At 40.5% G+C, this 21399-nt stretch overlaps 1 protein-coding gene across 4 annotated transcripts in view; it reads right to left on the bottom strand.

Moving 5' to 3' along the window:
- The window catches only part of ARHGEF3 (Rho guanine nucleotide exchange factor 3), a 313957-nt gene that overhangs the window by 126603 nt on the left and 165955 nt on the right, over nt 1–21399 (bottom strand). For all 4 annotated transcript variants that reach the window (XM_090283994.1, XM_090283993.1, XM_090283995.1 and 1 more), the window contains one exon: nt 15910–15972. In XM_090283994.1, the coding sequence (XP_090140120.1) occupies nt 15910–15972 (63 nt within the window). The remainder of the gene's footprint in view (nt 1–15909; nt 15973–21399) is intronic.

Here is a 21399-nt window from a genome sequence, read left to right as displayed (position 1 = left end):
CTTGTAGTCTGAAGGTCAACAGTGCTGCTCTTGTTTGAATTTGTGGCTCCTCTCTGAGGCCAAGCTAAATCAAGCCACAAAGGGGCGGGGTGTCTGTGGCAATGTATGTTAATTTAAAGACTCACACAGGACCAGGCTGCTGTGGGCAGCTGACCAAGGCTGACCAGAAAATTGCACCTTCTGCCTTTCCTTTGGCCCAGTCATTAGATTTAAAAAAAAAAAATTTTTTTTACGTCAATAAAATGTTATGAACCCTCCTCCACTGGAAATTGTTTGTGGTTGCAACTAAGTGTGACTGTTATAACCGCTGACAAAGAATTCCAAAATCAAAGGACAGAAAAGTCAAATAGCCCCTTAGCAAAAAGTCCTCTAGCTTTTTCCACTTCATTTAGGCTGTGTACAATGGGCAGCTTCATTAGAATCTCTGCTTTCACTCCATATCATACGAAGGGTGTTTTTTCTCTAATGAATCACATCTGGTGTGTTTTAAAAAGTCATCTGTTCTGAACTGAATGTTTATGTTGCCCTCAAATTCATGCTGAAGCACTAACCCCTCAATATGATGGTATTTGGGAAGTAATTTGGGGCATTTGGGAAGTAATTAGGTTTAGATGAGGTCATGAGGGTAAGGGGGCATGGTTGGCTTAGTGTCCTTATAAGTAGAGGAAGTAAAACCAGAGCTCTCTTTCCGCCAGGTGAGGAGGGCACACTGAGAAGGTTAGAAGGTGGCTGTCTGCACGCCAGGAAGAGAGCTCTCATCAGGAACTGAATCTGCTGGTACCCTGATCTTGGATTTCTCAGCCTCCAGAACTGTGAGAAATAATGATCTGTTCTTTAAGCCACCCAGACTATGGTATTTTGTTATAGCAGCCTCAAGTGACTAAGACAGCATTCTAATTAAAGAACAGTCTTGTGTTTGCTATAAGAAGAAATGAAAAAGTGCAGATTAGTGCCCTAACTGCTTATGTCTTCTTCCATCTTTCAAGGAGTTAAAGAGAAGGACTTGAAACAGGGTGGTTACATGAGCAAAATTACATCTTGGTCTCCCATTATTAAGCAACATCTAATTGTACTTACATTTTAATCATTTACCTGAAAAACCCATGGTACCCACATCATCACAGACACAGGGAATTTTGGCACTGGAAGAGATGTCATCTGACAATATTGCCTTATTGATGTGGAAACTGAGGTCCAGAGAGGCAAAGCAACAGGTATAAAGTCTGACAGCAACATAACGACAAAAGTCAAAATAAAACCTAGGTCTTCTAATCTATGCTGGAAAGTACAAAAACACAAGGCAGTAAAGATACAAACCTCTACACATGTCCCTCAAACCCATCTGCTCCACAGCCAGCCACATCCTAGACACCATCCTTGGGACAGTGAGGCGGCCTCCCACTGGTCCTCTGCTTCTATCCTTGGCCTCCTCCAATACGTTCTCCACTCAGTAGCCAGAGGAAACTTCTCAAAACACAAACTACACGCTTGCTTAACCCTCCTACCTACCCATGCTAGTGGCTCCCTACTGTTCTTAGGATAACAATCTAAATCTTGGCCGTCCTCTGAGGATCTATATGGTCTGGTTCCTGTTGACTGCTCTAGTCTCACCATCTGCCACCTACCAGGCACACTTGCCTTCAAAGCATCATGCCTCTTCCTGCCACAGGACCCTTGCACATGCTGTGTCCATGCTGCAACTCTTTTACTTTTCCCTTTAACCAGGTTAACATCTTCCTTTCTTTTGTATCTCACTTCCCCAAAGAAGCCTTCATGACTAGGTTAAGGTCCTTGGTTATATGCCCTTACAGCAGCATGCTTCTCTCCATTTCAAAGCCTTTATTTCCACTTGCTATTATGTTGTTGATACCATGATTATTAATTAATATCTGCCTCCTCCATCAGACTCTAAGTCACCAGAACCTTGCCTGGCTTGTTCCTCATTTTATCTGCTCACCACCAACACAGTGCAAGTGCAGGAGATACTCAATCAACACAAATATGAATGAAAGAATAAATGAGAAAAAGAATCTAAACATAAAGGTAAGGCTCTTGAATGAAGACTAGACATGTTTTCCAAATCACCTGTGCTTTGGGGACCTCTTCAATGATTGATGCCACTTAACATGGACTTTTCTAGGAAGAGAGAAATTACTTGATATGCTTCTCTCAGAAGCACACTTGCATCTTTAAGGTCACATCGCATAAAATACAACATTTCAAAGGGTACTCAGTAAAATGTCACTTCCGCCAACAACATGAGCCCTTCAGTCAAACACAAGCTCCCAAACTAAACAAAACCTCCAGGTCCCAATGGCAATTTTGCTCCTTACCAAGGTTTCCCAGGAGCCCATAAATCAAGGCCTTCATTACGTAACACCCAGAGATAACCCTCCCTTCATACCATCCCTGTTTTCAGACACATTCTTCATGACTGTCTACAGCAGCCAGCTCATTTCTCATTTCAGACACTCCTCCACTTCCCCGCAGGGAAGAACATGCACATGGCAGGCCTATTGCCATGATCTCACAATAATTTAAATTAAATTTCAGCTTCAATTGCTGGTTATATTAGGGAGAGAGACCATCATGGAGAAACACAGCAAAACATAAAGCAGCAATGTGGCAGAGACATGATGTGACAAAGCCTGGATTAACCAGAAAGAAGAATGGTTCTGCCACAGCAAAGAGAGCAGGGCAGAGAGTTGTCAACAGCTGTGGAAAAGGCTCTTTAGAAACGACTACAAGCAAACTCCCTTTCCCATGTGAAGGCAAAACAATGTGAAATACTGATTGTAGAGGAAGAATATTGATAATTATTTAAAGGCAAAGTTTTTCAGCTAAACATAATACATTTGTGAAAAGCAAACCATGTTAAGAAGATGTTTTCTCTCTTCTGTCTTCTCTGTGGAATTGAGTGGCTTTGAGGACATTTAGACAGGTGGCTGGTGAGGTGCTATCTGTGAGCATGGACATCTTACTCAAAGTGCACTCACCTCTGTTAGCTATATGTGAATCATCTGCCTTTTGGATTATTAGCAAATTTTAAAAAGCCCTTCTTTCTTTTAAGTTCTTAGCATAATAAAGCTGAGATTATTATATCCATTTTGGGGTCCATTCAGCACCTCTTATTTAGTTTTCCACCGTCTTCAAAGCTTAGAGTCAATAGAAGGCATTTTAAAACACACCCTTATTTACCTGTCCACATAAGATAAGCTAAATACACAAGGTAAGGGGAGCTAAAGTCGGGGGGGTGGGTAGCATGGCAGGTGCCCTGCATCACTTTTCCAGGTGAGGCTCCACCACAAACCCTGGAGGGCAAGTAGGAAAGAATTCCACCCGGGTCCAGCTGGGAAAACCTGGCACATTCTAGTCCCTACAAAGCGGGGTCTCTCCAAAATGGCTTTCTGATTTTCTTCACAGTATTGAGAATGCTCAAGAATTCAAGGCATGCTCACTCTCCCATGTAATCGCCAGAGCACATTCCAGGGTGAGGTACAGATGATGTATGCACTGGTGGTCCTCTGCTTTTAAATGGCCGGGGACACACTCCTGTCCATTAAACAGATCAACTGGAGATGAGTGTGACCGACAACTCTCACACGCTTCTCTCCTTCTCTAACCACAGGGTGGGCACCAGGAGCAGTGCTCTGCACTCAATAAATACCAGTTAAATGGAAAGAAACTGAGACTTCACGGGGGTGGGGGGTGGGGGGTGGTTTTCATTTTAACAGAAAATTTCCCTTCCTACTATTATCCTGAGAAATTCTTGCAGCACCAACTGGGTTAGACATGAAAGCACCGGCATTAACAATTCCACATCTGCTGAAATCACGTGTGCATTCCACATTGCTTACATCCTCTTATCTGCAGGCTGATTTATTTTATTAGCTTGTAAAAGCCTGGCATTATGTTCACTTATCTTGCTTTGTATACCACAAGGTCTTCAGGTACGCCTTGGTTTTGCCTCTTTTTTATGACTTCTCTTCAAAATTGAGGGGATGCAAATATATGTATAGAGAAAGACAGACATTCTTCAAGTGTTGCCCAGATAAGTCCAGGTCATGTTTACAGTAACCTTCTCAGGACAGCATGAGACATATAAACAATAAAGCAGCCACTCACTCATTTATCCAACAAATGTGAATAGGATGCACTTGGTGCCAGACACCATCCTGATATTAGGACTATAGCGGAAAGATGAAATAAAAGTTATACTCCAGTGTGGACAGACTTTGATTGGTAGAAAACACATCATGCAGCAGGTGATGATAAATGCTATGAAGGAAAAAATAAAGTCAGGTAAGAAGAGGAGGGAATGCAGGGATGTAGTGGGGGCTGGGGAATGGAGATGCTTTCAACAGAGGGATACCAAAAAGCCCATCTAAGAACACTTGAGGAGATACCAGAAGGAAGAGGAGGAAGGCAGTCACCTGGGTGTGTGAAAGAGCTCTACACAAAGAGAGAAACAGCAAGTGCTAAGGCCCCAAGGTGAACGCATGAGAGTAACGAGGGCCAGGGTGGTGAGAACACATGAAAAGGGAGGGGGAGGTGATGAGGTCCAGGCAAGGCAATCCGGCTGTGCTGTAACTCAAGGGCCACTAGGCGGATGTGGCAATGTCACTGAATGAGGAGGGAGACGCGAGAGAGACAGTGTGTCATTTAGGCTTAAAAGAAACCTAGCTGCTGCGTTGAGAGTGGACAGCAAAACGTCAAGGGCAGATGCAGGGAGACCATGTGAGAGGCCCCTGGAATCATCTAGCCACTGCGGATGTGATGGGGACCTGATAAAGATGGTCCCACTGGAGGTGATAACGGTGTTGGTTCTGGCTCTATTTAAAGGCAGAGCTGACGGTGGTGTTTCCACCCAGTCACCTGTGGATTGAGACTGCTTGGATGCGAATCAAGCTTTGCAGGATGAAATCAACAGCTGAGGCACTTTGTCCAATACCTCTACCAATTATTATTTACAGGAAGTGACTCATTTAAAAACAAACTTGTTCCACCTAAAAAGGCACAGGACTCCATAACCCTCCTGTTTTAAGTGACACATAAACATCACCTTTATTTTCCCTTTTCTGTTATCATTTATCCTTTATGAGAATTATCAATTTTACATTTGAAAAAAATCCATTCAACAAATCTTAAATGAGGGCTGGATACATACCAGGCACTTTCCTGGGCACCAGGGAGACACTACTACCTAAAATAGACAATATCCCTGTTCCGCGGCCCTGGATTATTTAACAATATGAACAGTGAGTATGCTTGCTTGTTGCAACATTGTGCCATAGTCCTACTTGTGTTATTATATCGAATCCTTACAGCAACCCCATTACCATCTGTATTTTTCCAGCCAAGGAAACCATAACGCAGAGGTTGAAAATGTTGTCCAAGGTCACACAGCTAGGATTTAAGGTCCAGTCCACAACATAAGTCCCAGGAGTAACATTTTCACTCATCCTCAGTCATTTTGGGCAGGACACTTGACTTACCTCAGCTTCAACTGCTACATCTACACAATGAAGTGCACTCAATGAGATAATCTCTTCCAGGTCCCTTTCAGGTCTAAAAGTTTTAGAGATCTTGCTCTGGAATCCAGTGTTCCCTGTCCCTATACCCCCACTGTAAGGAGAGCACAAACATAAAGCCTACTTGCCTTACAGTATAATTTCTCAAGGTCAGCTTTTGCATAAAACAATGTGAAGCACTTCCCCCAGATGAACCTTTGGGTTGACCAGCTAAAAGAAAATAAGCCAATTTACGATACTCTAAGGTGGGTAAATGTTACCAGAAGAATCTATTGAAAAATTTATTTATTTCAAAACCAACCATGTGGAATTACTCCCTTACAGAAAGGGGAAAATCAGCCCTGAGTGTAACTAAGATGTGCCCGCTCCATGCTTGGTTAACTTGTAACAAAATCAAAAGCAATTTCCACTTGTCTGCAGATGAATGAGTCTTAAGTTTCACTTCCTTCAGTGTCCTTGTGTCTGACCCAGGGTAGAGCTCAATAAATACCAGTTGACTAAATTAGTGCATGAATGAGTCAATAAATGAACTAAGGAATAAACAGATGAATTCATTAATTCTATAATAATAAATATGTCCTCGGATGGAATCTATATAGACCTGGCCAGCAAAAGCATCACTTCCTCCTGCCAAGTAAAGGCAAAAAACACTTTAAATTCATTGATTTTAGTGTTCCTAGAAGATTCAAATTATAGAAATTGATATTTTGAGATGTGTGGGGAATAAAAGAAATCTCACTTATAAAACTGTACGAGGAAAAGGTCAATCTACTCATGAAAGAAACATAATAAGCACCTTTAGTTGCCTGTAGATTTCTAAGGAGTTAACCCAAAGCTGGCATTTTGACCACTGAAGATAAATAAGCCCATGGTTCAGTTTCAAATGCTTGACCACCAATCCTGGCCAGGAAATGATGCTTATAGAGAAACCACCTGCTCATACTGAGTCGGTCTCTCCATAAAATTATCCACACGTAGCAGTGTGAGTTAAGACAGCAGGGTGCAGGAAGACACACAAACCATGAGAATGCTCCTGGACCCTGCATTCTTTTCACATTTTTTCAGAGGTTACCCAAGAATTTAAGTATCAACAAGCGATGTAAAAAGTTTATGCACAGTAAATGTCAAGGGAAAAAGTCAACGTACCACCTTTTCTTCACAGAGAATGAGCATCAGACACAATTGAGAAAAGTAAGGAAAAAAGAAGAACTTCTATTGAAATCAGGAACATATAACCAGATCAAAGATGAGGCTTGATGCAATTATGTAAGTAATTTGGGGAAAAACTCAATTAGCTGGGAATGGAAGCCTGGATAGAACTTCCTAACCAAGATTATTTACATAACTTTCAGGTGGACAGACTAAGGCTACATTTCAGAAAAAGAAATCATAAGAAAAAGCACTTGAGAACATTTCATTTCTAGTGAATTTTTTACTGCAAATAATCTCAGTTAAAATAGAATTAATGATAAACTGCAAAATGTTAATGACAGCTGAGATGTAAACTTTGTCAATTTAACAAACTTATTCTTTGAATTCACAACTACAATTCCTTCCTTCCTTCCTTCCTTTCATTCTTTCCTTCCTTTTAAACCTTTTCGATGTCTAGGTTTAAAACTTGCACACACTACTAGGGGAAGCTTACATGATGGAGACAAAACTTCCCTTCTCCACTATTTGAACAGCCTGTTCAGATCTGTGCTTGGTACCAGTTTGGCTTTTGTTTGCTTTTCTTTAGTGCCTACGAATGGAACAAAACAGCACATGAATCTGAACCACAACAATGGCAATTTAATACTATTTGCACTAACATTAAAGAGCGAGTGTCCACGGGCACTTTACTAGTTGTTCTGGAGTATGAGGACGGTCATCGTTTGTAACTGGGAAATACTAGAAACAACAAAAGTGCCCCTCAATGGAGAATCAAGTTATGATAAACTATGACTCATTTGTTTTGTGCACAGAAGAGCAGTCGTGCAATAAGCCATATCCTTCACCAGGTGAATGGATAAGTAAACAGTGCTATGTCCATACAATGGAATATTACTTCAGTAATTAAAAAAAGGAAGAAGTGAGTTCTCAAGCCATGAGAAGACCTGGAGGAACTTCAGTGAAAGAAGGCAGTCTGAAAAGTCTACCTTTTGCATGACATACTTGAAAATACAAAACTCTGGAGAAAATAAAACGATCGGTGGTGTCGGGTTGAAAGTAGGAGGGATAAACAGGTGGAGCACAGAGGATTTGGTGGATATGTATCATTACACATTTGTCAAGACTCAAAGAATGTACAGCACCAAGTGAACACTACTGTAAACTACCAACTCTGGGTGATTATGATACGTAGGCTTATCATTTGTCACCAATGTACTGCTCCGGTGGGGATGTCGATAGCTGGGGGGAGGCCGTGCCTGTGTGAAGGCAGAGTGTATGTGGAAACTCTCCATAAGTTCTGCTTATTTTGCTGTGAACTCTAAACTGCTCTAAAAAAAAATAAAGATTACTGAAAAGAAAAGGAAAAGCAAGTTGCAAGCTAAAGCAAAAAAATGACATTTATGTCCTTAAAATACCACCAGAAATTAATTTTTATATCTGTATCTACCTATATGTCTAACTATCTAAATATCTGGTAGGAAACTGAGCTGATAACCTGGATTTACTGGAGGAGGTAAATGGGATGGGGGGTGGTCAAGGAGCTGTTAGCTGTATCTCTGTTTGAATTATTTTTTTTTAATGATGGACATGTTAGTTAAAATATTCACTTTATATTTCATATGAAAGTAATTAAAAGTAAATTATAGGTATCATGACATTCTACCCCTTATTCATCTCTAAAAAAAAAAAATGACATTTTTCTATCCTAAAATTATTTTTCTAATAGCAGAAGCAGCAGAAAAGACCATCCTCTAAACTATAGGAATGATTCAAGTTATCTATTTCAAAAAGCTAAGTTGGTCTCAAAGAAAAATTTAAACACTAAGTGTTGCAAGATGATTTGATAGTTATTTCTAGGTCTTCCTAAAAACATCATTATCCCTGTCTCTTACTTTTATATAATGTTTAATATTCTTTTCTTTAAAACACCAACACCCTAATATACCAACAGGTCAACGTTAATTATATTTGTTGTATTTGTTTATTTCAGTCATTTAAATTACTAATCATAACAGATTGAGTATCTTAAACAGGGATTCTTAACCTAGAATTATGAGACCCCCAAAGAGTCCATGGATAAACTCAGGACATCTGTAACCTTGGACAGAAAAAAAAAAATCTTTAGTTTCACTAAGACCTGAAATTTAGCATTTCCTTCCAGTATGAATAGAGGCCACAAATCACAGCAGCATTATTAGCAGACCTGTGAATTTGTTTCCATAGAAATCACTATATTTTTAAATCACAGTGTGGTTGATGTGGGTATTTCAAATATCATTTACTCTTATCTCATGTTAGGTATATTAGTTATTAGACTTGTTGCCAGATCTTATTACTTAATGCATTGATTAAGAAGCACATTTGTAACTCAAGTACTGGTATTTTTTTTTAAGTTTCATGATCAGTTCTATTTGTGAAGTACCCTCAAATTGAACTATAAATTGATTTTGTATTATGAAAACAACAGCAACAATAGCTAGTACTTTTTTGTGCTTACTATGGGCCGGGTCCTACATACTTTGCATGAATTAATTTATTTTAATCTTTACAACTCTAAGGTGGTGCACTGTTAACAATTTCAGTTTGCAGGTGAGGAAACTAAGGTTCAGAGTGGTGTTGAGTCTCTAGCTCCCAAGTTTGTAATTCTGACCACAAATTCAAACAAGCAGGTATTCTTGGAGCACAAGAAACCTCATTAACACAGGCCCCATCACTGTCACTTTGAAGAAGAGTAGTAAACAATGGCTGACACTTTGTTACATCATTAACTTCTGAGTGTCCTGATGGCTTGGAATTTCTTTGTCACTGTGCTTCTGAAGAGGCGGATCAAAGAGAAAAAGATCACAGTGATTATTACAGTCCACCACCTAATCAATTAGGACAAAGGCAAGATGAGATGTGTCTATGTCAACAATGAGCAACTTTGCCATCAGAGTTGGCAGCGTGAGAACCACCTTGAACTCCATTATCTTAGGCCCAAAGGATTTCACAGGCAGCAAGGCCAGATCATAAATCCAATTGGAAAAAAATGCCAACAGGTTAAGTATAAGCATGTGCTAATGAAGACCCAATCACAGAGGCAGGCCTGGTCTCCTTGGCGATAAGAGCATTATTAAAATCCATGTAATTCATCAGGACCTCATGCTAGCCGGGGGCAAGGCTACTCTTTTCAGTTAATAAGTTCCAAGGCAGACCAAAAGAAACAAAACCACAGAAATGGTATTTTTTAAAAATTATCTAGACTCTGCTGAGCAGAGATAAAATAATCCCACTGCTATTCCGTTTCTGGTTTAACATATCCCAGAATGAAATGTCATTTGGCTTAATTGAGATAGGAAAGCTTTTCCCCTTCTATATCAACTTGTGAATTGAGCAACATGCAACAGGGTAAGTAATCAGAAAGCACAGTCATGGAAATCTGGGGATGTATGTCATAACCTCAGAGGTGGTTTGCCTATAAGACGGGATGAATGTCCTTCACATCATCCACCACCAGAAGCCCTGAAGCCAGACGCTTCCTTCTCCTTCCTGTCCTGGAGGCAGTATGTGGGAGCTGTGGAATCCAACTGCCCTGGGCTCGAATCTACAATAAGCTGGGACTTAAGCAACCTCCTTATCTCTCTGAGCCTCAGTTTCCTCATCCTCAAAAAGGAAGAACCAGAGGCATGGAAACAAGGAACAGGCTGACAAATAACCAGAGGGGTGGGAGGAAGGGGAAAAGGGGGAAAAGAAGGGGAAAGGTACTAGTCAAGGAACTAATATAAATGGCCCATGGACATGGACAACATGGTGGGGACTGACTGTGGGAGAGGGGGGAGGTGGGCAGGGCAGCGGAGAGCAACGCAGGGAAAATGGGACAACTGAAATAGAACAACATGGAGAAAAAAAGGGTATGGTAATACCTACAGTCATGACACAGTTGTGAGATTAAATGGATCTCATCCCACTTCCAGTTGTGGTTCAACCTGCTACCCCGGGAAAGTCCCACAAGCATGGAAAGAAAGCCCCACCACAAGACCCCACCCCAGCCCGAGCCCCAGTGGGAAGGATTCCTCCTAAAGAAGGGGTGTAAGCAAATGTCCCATACAAAGTCATGGACTTAGCAAGGGACCAGATATATAGCTCAAAGAGAGATGGGCCACAGAAACGTGAAAACAATGCCCCACTCTGAGTTTCTGTACAAGATACTCAACTGCTCTTGTTAGGGATAAAGAAGCAAGCCAGTAACTCTCGAACCAGTAGGAGATAATTAACAGATGAATCATGGAAAAGGGGTGAGGAAATGACATTCTGCAGCTTCTCACACATATCTCTGGGATCAAAAGGAGGAAGATTGTTGTCACCAAACACAGAGAAATGGGAAGATGCAGCTAGATAACTTTGCAAATAAGTTGGAGATAGACCTATAACTAGATTACCCTTAGTTAATCACACCATGAATTAAGTAGTTAATCGCATTAGATTGTGAACCCAGATTAAGCAGTAATGGAGAAACAAGGGAGGAGAGGGGATTGGGAGCTAATCGTGTTAGGGAGGGGGAGCTAATCACATTAGTATAAAACCAGTTTTCTTTGTCTACTTCACGCACACATGCTCCTGGTTGGCCGTGCACCTGACTCTGCAGACTCGTGAATAAACGCCTCACTTTGCTGCTCAAGTCCTGTGTCCCGGTGTTTTATTGTGAGTGTTTCTCACACTCTGAACTGCATTTCCACCTCTCACTGCCAGAAGGAGTATAAACCTGTTCACAGGTTTAAAAAATATCTATACCATGTTAGCCAGGAATTTCATATTTTATTCATACTATCCTACTAATAAAAGATTACACAAAGGTACTCTAGAATGCCCATCAGTGTAACTTTAATAATAGAGAAAAATTGTAACATCTAAATATCCAATAAAGAATTGGTTAAATAAATTTGGTGCATCCATTTGACAATGTACTTTATAGTTACTAAAAATAATGTTCTTGAAGACTATTTCAAGATGTGGTAACATGATTTCAATACGTAAATGAAAAACACATGAATAAATTAGTATGTATTATGATCCCAATTTTAAAAACTGCATGCTTATATAAGCTTAATTCAAAAGCTGGTTGAAACATGTGCTATTTAGGGATACATGTATGCAGCAAGTTCATAGACAGGCAAGGTAAAAATAAACATTAAACTCAGCAGAGAAAGGGCATTGCAAGGGCCTTTGGCTTTGCTCTTAAGGGCTACATGGAATTTTATACTATCCTTTAGACCAGTTTGTATGTCTGTACTATTTCATAATGAAGAAATTTTAAAGTGAGTATGTATAATGTCAGGAAGGGAATATATCAACATGTAGCTACTGCTTTGTGATGGATTATTGACGGACTCTACTGTTCAAATTTTCCAAATTTTCTGCAAGGAACATATATTCCTTTTCATCTTTTACATTGTTTTTGTCATTGGGAACTATTTTTACATTCATCCCAGAACTCATTTGTTCTTGAGAAAGGATGCTCAGTGCTAAGCAGTGCCCTTCACTGGGGGCACACATGACTCTTCCGCCAAAGGCCTTTCCTGGGGCACCATGAACCCTGGCTCTTCACTCAGGTGTCTCTCATCCATTAGAATTTAAACTAGAAAAGTGCTGTGGGGGAAGAAATGTCCCTGAAATCACCCCACTCATATCATCTGATGTGAGAGGAGATTTGTAGGTGGCTGCTGGAAGCATTCTCTACTCTGCAAATTGTTCTCAAAAGTATAGGTTACTTTTTTTCCCCTCTGGAACAGTTTGTATTCTATCCTGCCAGGAAGTTGGGGGCTCAGCCAGTGGATTGGGTAAAATGGTGGGAAAAAAATAGAGATCAATTATATCATCAAATAGTGTGGACTCATTAGTCACAGTTCATTTTCACCAAGTGGTAGGGGTGAAGGGTGGGAGGAGATTTCTTTGAAGATACGTCACCATGCCTTAAGATCCTTCCAATAGTATTTCAAGAGGAACTCTTAACAGGGGGTCATGGCTGGGCTCCATTGGGCCCATGAAATCACACATCAATCTTATAAAATTTTCTGGAGCTCAGTGCTATTACCAGATTCCCAAAGGAGTCCGTTATCCCCCAAACAACAGAGGATCCCATTCTGTAACAGTAAGCTCTTTTCCTAGCTTATCCATTCCTATTTGGTCTCTAAGCCCAAGTTCAATAAGAGGCTGGAGAGGAGTTTATAGGAAAACTCCCTTCCAGGCACCTCTCAGAATTGTCATCTGAGGCTTTAAAATAAAGCAAGATGTCTGGTGTCACTCAGACACCCTGAGGAGCTCTGTATGTACTTTTTAGTCAAAGGGGGGAAGATTTCATCTATACTAACATTTCCCAATTTTATGTCACAGATATATTTCTTTAAAAGTAGCATGCATGTTGAATTCCCCATATACTGAGAACTCAGTTTTTTATTTTTTAAATCCATTAACTAATAACTATTTACCAAGAGCTCACTCTTGGTATTGCTGTGTACACAGCATTCAGCTGAGACTCAATAGAACTTGGCCATGATCCTGAAAAGATCTCTGTCCCCTTATCTAGCAACTTCTTGTTCAAAGACATCTGGTGAATGTCTTTCCACTTATTAAACGGAATAAAAATTGAAAGTCACTAATATTACTTTCCCAAACCCTCACATCCTCCAGTATGAGTCATCCACTGGAACCCACGTCTTTTTCAGATACAGTACTACTTTCCACTACACACAGAAACAGGCTCAAAACAACTCTTCAGTAATGCTGCTAGTTAGGTAAGGGGCTATAACTACTGGATATCACAATTTAAAAGCACCTTTGAATAGCCTACAAAGGTCATTTATCAGAACAATTAATTTATTAGACTCATTTATTTAGACATTGTTGCCTTTATGGGAAAACATCTTCTCACGAATGACTTCACCCACCACTTCATTCAACTCATCTCTACTGAGTGTCCGCAAGATGCAAAGCACTGAAAATCAGTACCACTTCCTCTGTGGGCACGTCTCAGTCACACATCCTGTCATATGCACCTGACTTGAGCAGTCAGTAAACCTGCAAAAGGCTGTTTTTTATGTCCTCCACCTGCCTCTAGGATTCTTCTAATGTTTACAATTATTATAATACTATGCGACCATATCTGGAGGAAACTCTGCCCAGACTCTGGAATCTGTATTGCCTGGCAAGCCAGAAAGCAGTTAGGCCACAGTTAAATCCCTAAGCATAAAAGTAGATTTATTTTTCATAGAAGTCTCTTTACTGTTACAAAACATGATATGAGATAGTTAAAAAGACAGAGAGAGAAAAAACAAATCACAACACGTAACTGCAAATTCTAATCTTTTCACATAAAAGAGTTTAGCAGTTTTTGATAAAAAGGTACTAGAAACATGTTTTCTTAAAAAAAATATGTTCAGGAGTAATGAATGATGAGGCATGATCTTAGAAATGACCTAGATTAAAGTCTTGCCTAAATCACTATACCTCTCTGGGCTTCTATTCCTTCATTTGCAAAGTGAGAGTATAGGAATGTATGATGGTTAAGGTCTCTTTAAATTCTGAAAGCCAATGATTCTAATAATTGCCATAAAATTTAAAACATTCAAACATAAAGAACTTATTGCTGATAAGGAGAGTTCCATAGACTTCACTTGTCAATAATAAAACAGTCATTGGGTAAAGTAAAACCTAGAAGTACTGTTGCGATGGCCATCTAGCAAACTGGTCCAGCTCCATCAATCTGATGGCCTAAGGACTAAAACAAACACTATATGGTGAAATAAAGACGTGTAAGTACATGAATTAGATGATAGCTCAGGCTCACTCCATCATGGCTGTTTGCATCACAGAAAACTCTGCAATAATTAAAAACAACTCAGAGTATTGTTTACACTGTTAATTAAATGTTGTCAGATAAGAACCCAATAATCCATGTGTTATGAAGATTCAAATTTTCACAATGGTTGTAGAATACTTGATCTCAAACTCCTTTTTAAAAAACAAATGAGGAAACTGAGGCCCAGAGAGCAGAGAAGATGGCCAAAGTTATACTGTTAGTTATAGGCAGAGCCAGAACCATGACCCAGTTCTTAGCATAGAAGCCTTCTCGTCTTACAACAGTGGCTTCTGTGGTCTCAGTAGAGGAGAAAGACCTGGGCCTGATGTTAGATGGATCCAGCATGCACAGTGTTTAAACTCTAAGGAAGTGCAGAAGACGAATAGACTGGGGGAGCCCAGGGAAAGCCTGAAGCCCCACCCATCCTGAGCCTCCACATAAGGAGGGCATCAGTGGCTCAGGTAGGCATCCCACTGTGTCAGCAGGGAGAGAAGGAAGCCACACAAAGAAAGTTACTGAAAGTAAGCATTCAAGGATATGGGCCTAGAAAATTCAAGAAAGCTTTTTACCTCTGTCATCACCAGCTTTCAATTACCATGTCACTAAAATATGTCTTGCAAAGTTCTGCTTTTAAAGAAAAACAGAGGGATATGATTGCGGGAGAGGGGGTGGGCTGGGTGGGGGAGAGAAATTGGGGGAAAAGGGGACAACTGTAATTGAAAAACCAAAATAAAAAAAAAAAAAAAGAAAAAAAAAAAAAAGAAAAACAGAATGAGGCTAACATTTGGGGGGTGCCTAGTATATGCCAGGTAATGTGCTTAGTATTCTCACTTTTATTGTTTTATTTGATCCTCACAAAAATTTTGTTAGGTTAAGTCTATTCATCCCTCTTTTCCAGATGAAGAATCAGAGATGAGGAAAAGCGTCACACAAATGGTAAATGGAAAACCTTAATTCAAACTGAGATTTGTTGAATCCAAAGCCATTCACTCAGCCATGTTGCTAGAGACTTCTGGTGTTCGGGCCACCCAGTTGCTGAGTTGGGCCACCTGCTAACTCCTCCAAAGGTGGACAAGCATCTGGTCTACCTTCTGGAACCAGCTTTTAAAATAGCACAGTGGTATTTTTCTAGATTCTATCCAGATGCACCGAGTTCATAGCTCATTTTATGAGAGAAAAGACATGGGTGATAAACAATTTGGCTTGGAAGTTTAAGTTGGCCACAAAGTTTTCTCCAGTAAAAATAAAATATTTTTAAAAAGAGTTTTCTCTCATGTCAAAACATCCATAATCAGGTCCTAGAAGCCCACTTAACGTGCACAGCATATTAACAAAGAGATTCAGAGATGAGAGGCGTTCCCATGGCAGGGGAGAAGCAAGGACTGTACTTACACTTATGTCAAGACTACAAAGGCTAACAGCATCTTCATCTTGGGTGCTCTGCTTCCGTTTTCGCTGCAAAACAAACAATAAAAAAAGTTCAGATGCAAACATGCATTATGGATTTAAGGAAAGAAAAAAATAATAAAGTAGCACATGCAATCCTTGTCATTTCTACCAGGTTGCCTGAAACCTTTAACCAAGCTATATAAATGAACAGTTCTAAGAAAGCCTAATAAAGTACAGGAAACTATTTTGTTCATCACTTTTTTTGTTCATTAGAGTCCACATATAAGTGAGATCATATGGTATTTACTTTCCTCTGACTGGCTTATTTCACGTAGCATTATAACCTCCAGGTCTATCCATGCCATTGCAAAGAATGAGTTCCTTCTTTTTTTTTACAGCCACATAGAATTCTATTATGTAAATGTACCATGGTTTTTCTTCTCCACTCATGTACTGATGGGCATTTGGGCTGTTTCTAGATCTTGACTATTGTAAATAACACTGCTATGAACATAGGGGTGCACATATTCTTTCTGATTGGTGTCTTGGGATTCTTAGGATACAGTCCCAAAAATGGGATCACTGGGTCAAAAGGCAGTTCCATATTTAATTTTTTAAGGAAGCTACATACTATTTTTCATAGTGGCTGCACCAGTCTGCATTCCCACCAATAGTTCATGAGGGTTCCCTTTTCTCCACATCCTTGCCAGCACTTATTCTTTGCTGATTTGTTGATAGTAGCCATTCTGGCAGATATGAGGGGATACCTCATTGCAGTTTAAATTTGCATCTCTCTGATGATTAGTGATGTTGAGCATTTTTTCATTTATCTATTGGTCTCTGCAAATCCTCTTTGGGAAAGTGTCAAAATAGATCCAGAAGCATGGGTACATGGACTAGACTGACAGATCTGAGAGCGGAGGGTGGTGGTGGGACTAGATAAAAGAAGGTGAAGAGATTAACCAAGGAACATAAATGCATAGCTCACGACACAGACCACAGTGTGGTGAAGGCCAGGGGGCAGGGGCTGGGTGGAGGTGGGCAAAGAGGATGGGAGAATAGGGATCATTTGTAATAGTGTGAACAATTTAAAAATATATATGATTTCAACATCTTTACCAAAAAGTAAAATAAAATAAAAACAAGGAAACATTAAGCTCTAGGGTAATTGGTTTGCATTATTATTCATATTCATGCTGCTAAAATTTGTTCCTCTTTGTATTTCTTTTTTATCCCTAAATATCTTCATATATCAAAGTTTAGAAATTTAGATGCAAAGTTTAGATTCTGACTAGCCTGAAAGAAAAAACTAGTCTGGAAAGAAAATCTAATTCACTTAGAGATATTCCATTTCTAGAGCTGCTTTGTACTTGGGTAATTTAAATTTGTTCTGAACCTCATCTAGGATCCTGATGCAAATGCAGAACCAGAATGCTGGAAAAAACCTTACACACCATCTCCAATCTTTCTTCCTCTTTTATAGCCATAAACACTGAGATTCAGAAAAGTTACTACCTGAAATGAAGAAAATTATACTTCAAATAAACTTATAACCAAGGAAGTCTGCTAAGTTAAGATGATGAAAAATATATTTTCCTCTATATAAAAAGAACAGAAACTCCTTCTACAAACCACAATAAAGGCTCATCAAAGATACATTCACCTCTCTTCTGAATTCCAGCTCAACCAACCAGGCAAGTATTGCTTGAGTCCCTAATCTGTGACTTGCTAAGTCTTCCTATCCTACTTGGCAGAAAGCTACCAAAGGATCAGAATCACTGACATGCAGTGATGGTAGAGTCAAGAGCCTTCAGCTCCCAAAGAATTCCAACCCTTCCTCCTCCTCTATTAGACCCTGAGAGTGAACATGGACAGAGACCTGTCCTTGATCTTGTATTTTTTCACTTCAACAAAGATGTGTTGTGCATCCACTATGTGCCAGGACGTGTGTTTGCTCCTGGGAATGCAAAGATCAGCACCTCCCATGGTTACGGAACTTGCACTCATGTATGAGGGACAGGCTCTGATATGATTAACTATAACGTAGTAAGATGCAAATGGCCGAGGGAAAGTCACTTCACTTCTCTGAGTCACCCTTTCTCAACTCTAACATGAGGGTGAGGACATTTGCTTCTATTCTCGAAGAGGGAGGAATAATTATGGTAATGTATATTAGAGCTTAACAGAGTGCCTGGTACACAGCAGGCACTCAAAACCGTGGGCTGGAGGGCTCTGGGAGCATGGTGAGGATTAATCAGTTTGGGTTGGGTGGGGACTGGGGAGGTCTTCTCTGAGGCAGAGACAGTTGATTAGGCCAGAAAGATGAATAAGAGTTAGCCAGACAGAGGATTGGGGTCTCCAGGTCATAGCCAGCTACCTAGATAAAATCCCAAAAGTGAACATGGTTCTATCCAGAGTAGTAGAGTTCTAGATCCTACACATCATTACATTCAAGCAGTGGAATGATTCCGAAAATCCAACGCTGGAGTCAGGGCCCTAAACCAGTCATTCTGGGATGGTGCTCAGGAATTAATGAGCTCGCCAACTGGTTCTTAGGGAGTCAAATACTCCACTTTGCGGGGAGCCTTGAAAAGAAGCTGATAGTCACTTGCCATTTTTGAGGATGCTTCATATTTGCATAGGGTCCTGACCCTTATTGAGTCATATTCAGTTACAATTAAAAATGACACTGTGGTCATCAGTGAAGCCAATTCACTGTCTTATACTTATATGGTGACTTTTTGAAGCAAGAGGCAACTACGGCAACAGAGAGTTCCCATTCTACAGGTAAATCAACTGAAGTCAGAGGAAACAGCAATTTGCTCGGAGTTATACAGCTACAGTGTAACACTCTGAATCCAGGATTCCATTTCCTAAGGCAAAATCCTTTACACACACAGTTTAAAACATGTTTGACAAATAGGTTACAACTCGTCTGCAATCTGGAATGTCTGGCAGCATCTGCCTGGAGCGCTGTATTGAGAAGGATTACACAGCACAGCAAACGGGAGAAGGCTACAGTCAGTCAGTACTAGGGGGCAATCAGTTAGTACTGGGGGGTGAGAGGGGGGAAGACCTGTATTGGTGTGCTATGGCCGAGGACAACCTGGGCTCTTCCTGAGTCCAGCTTCTCTTGCCTTGAGAGGTTAACAATACACCTGGGATCTTTGGAAATGCCAAGAGGGGGCTGGATATTATCTGTAAAGTGGAAATAATGCCTAGCAGGTTAGGCTGTTGTGAGGCTCATAGATGATTTGTGTGTAGTTCCTGGAATGGATTCTGGCACATAGTAGAGGCACAATAAATGCTTATGTATTACCCAAACTGTAAGCTGTGCAGATGTATGCAACTATTTGGTATTGTCAGATTATAGAACTTTATGCTATTATAGTTCCATTCCTCGAACTCAATGATGTTGTCAACATGGCACATTAACAGTAGTCTGTTACTGCAAGAAGCCCAGCCTGGTAAAGGAGAGGGATGACAGAAAGAGGCTCTTGTCCTAACAGCCATTCAGCGCTCTCCAGACCCACTCAAGACACTACCCAGTGCTTAAACCCAGTCTCCTGAGTATCTCTAACCCCAGACACTCCTATGTGAGAGTGTCAAATCCAGAAGACAGAAGTCCTCTAGTAGACTTTTTAATTAAGCCATGGACAGTTCATCTGGGATAAAATGATCTCCTTAAGAAACCCACAAATTTTATGAAATAAAAGCTGCACGGATTATGAAGGTATATTTTCTTTTCAATTTCCATTACATAGGGTGGTGACTGATCACTGCCAGAAACAAAAAAAGAATGTGAAGTTTAAATTCTGTCCCAAAGCAAAAATTTCATAAAGCAGCATTTAGTCATTTGTCCATTCGCTCTAAGTTCATTGAGCACTTTTGAGGTGCAAAGCCCTGCTCTGAGTCCTGGGATATAGCAGTGAATGAGCCAGGTGTGATCCTTGCTCATTAATTGGGAATAAAAAGAAAAAAAATATTAATAAGATTGTGATTCCTGTTGTGAATGAGTCTGATGGGATGCTGAGACAGAAACAAGCAGGAGAGGCCCACTTTATAAAGATCATTTACTTTAGTGTTTTGTTTTATGGTTTTTGGTTGACCTCATGAGATGTAAGTCCATGAAGGCAGGACCTGGTCTGTCACGGTCATCTTCCTACAACCTGGTATAGTGCCTGGTACTTGGCTGACTCCCCCCCAGAGGAGTATTTCTTGTTTGTTTTGTTGTTGTTGCTTGTTTTTGTTGATGCCCTTGGTCTTGTTCTCTTTGAGAATTTGTCCTCTTCACCAATTGCCCAACTCTAGGAGGGACACAGGTGGAAGAAGTAGAGAGAACCAAAAGGGAGCCCATTCCCCCAGCCCATTCAACCTAAACAACTCCTGTGATGGAGAGTGTGCACATGCAACAACCTCATGCACGTGCTGAACATCCCACCCAGGGACTTCTAAATTCCACCCAGGAATCTTTAAAATATTGGGGAGCTCATTCATGCCAATGATCTAAAGAACAATTCATGGAATAAATCACCAGCAGTAAAGTTATACCCTGGAAACACAGACAAATGAGCATCTCAGAAAACAGATGGTGTGGCAGGATACCGCTCTATTTTGAACTTCACTAAAGTGATTAATAATGATAGTACTCAGACTGGTAATAGCATCTTTAGCCTATTACACACACACACTACATATTGATCACAGAACTAAATCCTTAAATGATTTTATTTGATCCTCATGATCACTCCACGGGGTAGGTAGGTACTAGTATTATATCCAGTTCACAGAGGAAGAGACAGGGGTTCAGGGAGGGGTAGGGACTTGCCCAAAGTCCTGTAGTTGGCAAGTGGCAGAGCCTGGATTCAAACCTAGATCTATCTGGCTTCAAGCTATGCGCTTCCCCAGCATTCCGTTTTGTTGTAGGGCTAGGAGAGCACATCACATCCGCTGAGAAGGTCTAAGAAAGTATTGAACACCAGGAATTTGGGAAGAAACATCTTTATAACAGTTATTCTGCTAGAGAATTAGTCTTGAAAACACTGCACCTATCTGGACTAGGTAACATTGTGTGGTCCTAGGCAGGCTAGGGAATGAGCGATTTTACTTCCCTTGTGCATTAGAAACCATGCACAGCTTCCTGGGAGAGCTCCTGGACAAGAAGGACACTGTGTGAACTGTCTGCATTTACTCACTTGGTTGTGAGAACCTGTGAGGGTTCTCAGCTGATTTGAGGAGCCTTGGACCCACCCTGTTATTCTTGTCAAATTTACTGAAGCCAAAGCACAGCTGACTCTGTTTCAACCATGAAAACAAAGTGCCTTGGGTGAGCCCAATAATTGTCCTTTAGTCTGCGCTCTCTGCTTTGAGCACAGCACTTTAAACCTCAGTGCCCTCTATGGTAGGTCAATGAATAATTTCTGAATGAATGACTAAAAGAATGAATAAAGGAGGCCAGTGTTCTTGGGGTGACACCCTTCCCTTCTGCTAACC

Source organism: Furipterus horrens, unplaced genomic scaffold (assembly GCF_987537825.1).
Source record: "Furipterus horrens unplaced genomic scaffold, mFurHor1.1.pri manual_scaffold_7, whole genome shotgun sequence".
NCBI lineage: Eukaryota > Metazoa > Chordata > Mammalia > Chiroptera > Furipteridae > Furipterus > Furipterus horrens.
The sequence above is the reverse complement of the archived record's forward strand: the minus strand, read 5'-3'. Positions and strand labels throughout refer to the sequence as shown.